Source organism: Saccostrea cucullata, unplaced genomic scaffold (assembly GCF_032062105.1).
Source record: "Saccostrea cucullata isolate Sc308-1 unplaced genomic scaffold, CSIRO_AGI_Scuc_v1 ctg19409, whole genome shotgun sequence".
NCBI classification, from domain to species: Eukaryota; Metazoa; Mollusca; class Bivalvia; order Ostreida; family Ostreidae; genus Saccostrea; species Saccostrea cuccullata.
The window spans coordinates 1-3,521 of record NW_026939419.1 but is presented as its reverse complement, the minus strand read 5'-3'; the positions used below and the strand labels follow the sequence as shown (position 1 = coordinate 3,521).

General features: G+C 36.4%; 1 protein-coding gene across 1 annotated transcript; it reads right to left on the bottom strand.

The window, feature by feature from the left end:
• Nucleotides 1-1,748: 1,748 nt before the first annotated feature.
• LOC134253025 (zinc finger CCCH domain-containing protein 14-like) lies at nt 1,749-3,123 on the bottom strand. Its single transcript, XM_062735547.1, has 3 exons — nt 2,996-3,123; nt 2,526-2,647; nt 1,749-2,420 (listed from the first exon to the last, which is right to left on the bottom strand). The coding sequence occupies exons 1-3, from the start codon at nt 3,107-3,109 to the stop codon at nt 2,366-2,368; spliced, it is 291 nt and encodes a 96-aa protein (XP_062591531.1). The 5' UTR covers nt 3,110-3,123; the 3' UTR covers nt 1,749-2,365.
• Between the last annotated feature and the right edge of the window lie 398 nt (nt 3,124-3,521).

The window sequence follows — 3,521 nt, the reverse complement described above, 5'->3', positions numbered from 1 at the left end:
TACCCAAAGGCAGGGTAGGGGAGCAAACAATGCATGTCAACTAATCAGTAGTGCCTCTTTCACACATGAACCCCTGACCCTTAGGCCTAGATCCACACATTGCATAATTTTTAAAAAAGCATCCTTGCTTTTCAAAAATATTTGATTAATACCAAGGAGCAGATTTCAAACAATTCATTCATTTTCACTATATAAGTAACCCCCCCCCTCCCGGTCTATGGTACCCCTGACCCAGGGGCCTTGAAATTCACAATACTGGAAGATAAGGACCCTTGCTCATCATAACTATATAGGTATGTTCACATGCGTGATACCTAGCAGCAGAAAGGAAAATTTTCAAAGAATTCATGTATTTTCACTATAATATCAATAGAGCCCGCCCAAACACCAGAAATCTGACCCTGGGGCCATAAAATTCACAATTTTGGAAGAGGCATTCTTGTTCATCATTACTATACACTTAGTTAGTTTATTTAATACCTAGGAGCAGAGAAGAAGATTTTCAAAGAATTCATGTATTTTCACTATATAATCTATAGAGCCCCACCCTAACACCAGAACCCCTGACCCTGGGGCCATTAAATTCACAATTTTGGTAGAGGCACTCTTGCTCATTATAACTATGCACTTAGTTTATTTATTTAATACCCAGGAGCAGAGGAGAAGATTTTCAAAGAAATAATGCATTTTCACTATACACTTATTTAGCCCCGCCATAGCACTAGAACCCCTGACCCCAGGGCTATGAATTTCACAATTTTGGTAGAGGACTCAATACTGATTACAATCATGCTAACAGTTTGACTGCTTGATCTCCAGGAGTAAAGAAGAACATTTTCAAAGATTGCACTAATTTTAGTGGTTTTGGCCCCACCCCTCAGGCCCCAGGGGGGCAGGGATCATGAAATTCACAATTTTTGTCCCCCTTCACCCATAGATGCTTTGTGCCAAACTTGGTTGAAATTGGTTCAATGGTTGCAGAGAAGAAGCTGAAAATGTTCAAATGTTAACGGACGACACACGACGACGTACGAAAACAGATAGCAATAGGTCACCTGAGTTTACTCAGGTGACCTAAAAATTGCACTAATTTTAGTGGTTTTTGCCCCACCCCCCAGGCCCCAGGGGGGCAGGGACCATGAAATTCACAATTTTTGTTCCCCTTCACCCACCGATGCTATATGCCAAAATTGGTTGAAATTGGTTCAGTGGTTTCAGAGAAGAAGCTGAAAATGTTCAAATGTTAACGCACGACGAACAGGTTTACTCAGGTGACCTAATAAAATTAAAATTTGTGAAAATGCAAGGATGTGTCAATCAAACCCGTCTCAAAATTTTAAGTTTTAATAACTTTTAGATGAATAAGAATTTTAATATATTTTTGTGTGAAATGCTGTTAAAATATTTAAGTCGTAATATTATACAGAAAATATTAACTTCAAATCTGTGTCCATGCACCTTTAAATGCATCATCCATGTTAATTTCGTTCAGGAAGGATATTCACTCCTCTAAAATATGTAGGTTAGATCCAGATTCTGGAGCATCATCTCCTCCTTGGTATAATTAAGACTTATAGTTACTTTCAAATGGACTTGTACCAAAATCCTGTTCACTAATCTGGAAAATGGTCGGAATCAGATGCAAGCAAGATAGTGTGCATCCTTAGATGTATCATCCATGGAAAGTTTAATCAATATAGGGCTTATTGTTTCCTGGAAATGAAACTTGCCCCAAATTATAAAGAATGTGAACAGAAAAATCTTTATTATTTTCAGGCAAATTACACACAGTGTGAATGCAACATTTTATTCAGCTTTGCTTTTTATAAAACAATCGTAATGAATGGTCAACACACTATATCTGCAGACAAGGAACTATGGAAAAATCACTGTAAAAGTAAATTGTACAAGTTGCTGCCCTTTGCATAGTAACATATTTTGTTGCTTGTCTTTTACAGAGTTTAAAACACAGTATTATATGTTTACATGTATAAACCAGCATTGTTTCATGACAGGTTTACTATGCTCAAAATAAAATATGAAAACTGTATCTTCAAAATTTACAAAAATATGAAAATGTGTCTTCAAAATTCATATTACTCTAATAAACATGTCACATAACTGTGTGTTTAAACTGACTTATAAAATTAATTTTTCTGTTGTCATCTATAATGACACTGAGGAAGAGAGTGGAGATATGATCATTATCACAATTTCTCCTATCACTTGACTATATGGTCAACCTGACTGCAACACTTTGACTATAAGGTCTTCTTTGCCTTGAAGGACTTTGTGACATTGATTTGTTTTCCAGAAACTTTTGCTGGGATGTATAAGGACTACACAGCTTGTGATAGTTTCTTCTCTAATCTACAGATACTGGTAATGACTCTGCTGCCCCAGCATCAAACCGTCTTTGGCTGAAATAAAAAATGGAATTTAAAAAAAAAACTCAGCTATGCAGTTCATTGAAAAAGAAGAGTAGACAATTATCTGGAAAAAGAGAAATGACATGTACAGCTAACCTGATGTGAACACTAGACTGTTTATTTGCAGAGGTCCATGTCAGCTGACTTTTGCTTGGCACAGAGGGATGGTAAAAACTGCAGGTGGGTTTATTCATGCACTTGATTCCAAATCGACATGGCTGAAACACAATTAGAAAAACTTAAATGATAACTAATGCACAAATCACAAGTATGCATCACAAAAATCATGAACAATGCCTTAAGATAAGTTCATTCTGAAAAAATTCTTAAGTCCACCTTCTAATTTTGATCTGAGCGACTGCAGGGTAAAACAGAACTTTAAAAATGAAAAAAAAAAATCATCTTCAAATTCATTGTGGACCTTTAATCTCCTCAATACAATTGTTTTACATCTTTTCTACAACAAAGATAATCCTACCAGGATTTCAATGTCTGCTACTATAGTTCAAGATTTTTGTTACAACAGGGCATTTATCTCAGTACTGGACAGAGACCCGTGACCCTACCTTGGGGTGATAAAAGGTACACTGGACATTACTGCAGTTAGGGAAGAACCTGCAGGTGATGGGTGTATTGGTAGGGGCTCCCTTGTTAAATGTGGATCCATAAGAAGCTGCCATTGGAACTGGGACTTGGACAACTGAAGAGAAAGAGTTTTCTTTGATATTGAAGCCAATTATACACACATTGATAACACTACTAAGTCCAAAATGTACTGACATTCCCATTTTTTACTGACAAACTTAGAAAATTACTGACAATGTGCTGTCTTTACTGAAAAATTTAGACAATTACTGACCTTTTTACTGCCGGTGCTGATAAACTTAGAAAAGTGCTGATAATCTTAGTCGGTGCTGATAAACTTAGACAATTACTGACCCGTTTACTGTCCCTGCTGAAAAACTTAGACAAGTGCTGACATTTACTGATAATTACTGTCCCTATTGTTCTCGCTCTCGGGGAGGCTGCAGAGGTGTGAAAATGATTTTTTTATGATAATATTTTCATGTATTATTTTTAATAAATGATTTC

Bases quoted from the DNA above. Each gene is read 5' to 3' on its own strand.
- LOC134253025 (XM_062735547.1), bottom strand. From the start codon at position 3,109: ATGGCAGCTTCTTATGGATCCACATTTAACAAGGGAGCCCCTACCAAT. The intron at 2,648-2,995 runs GTAGGGTCACGG...ATTGTGTTTCAG, and splicing joins GTACCTTTTATCACCCCAAG to CCATGTCGATTTGGAATCAA. The intron at 2,421-2,525 runs GTTAGCTGTACA...TTTTTATTTCAG, and splicing joins CAGTCTAGTGTTCACATCAG to CCAAAGACGGTTTGATGCTG.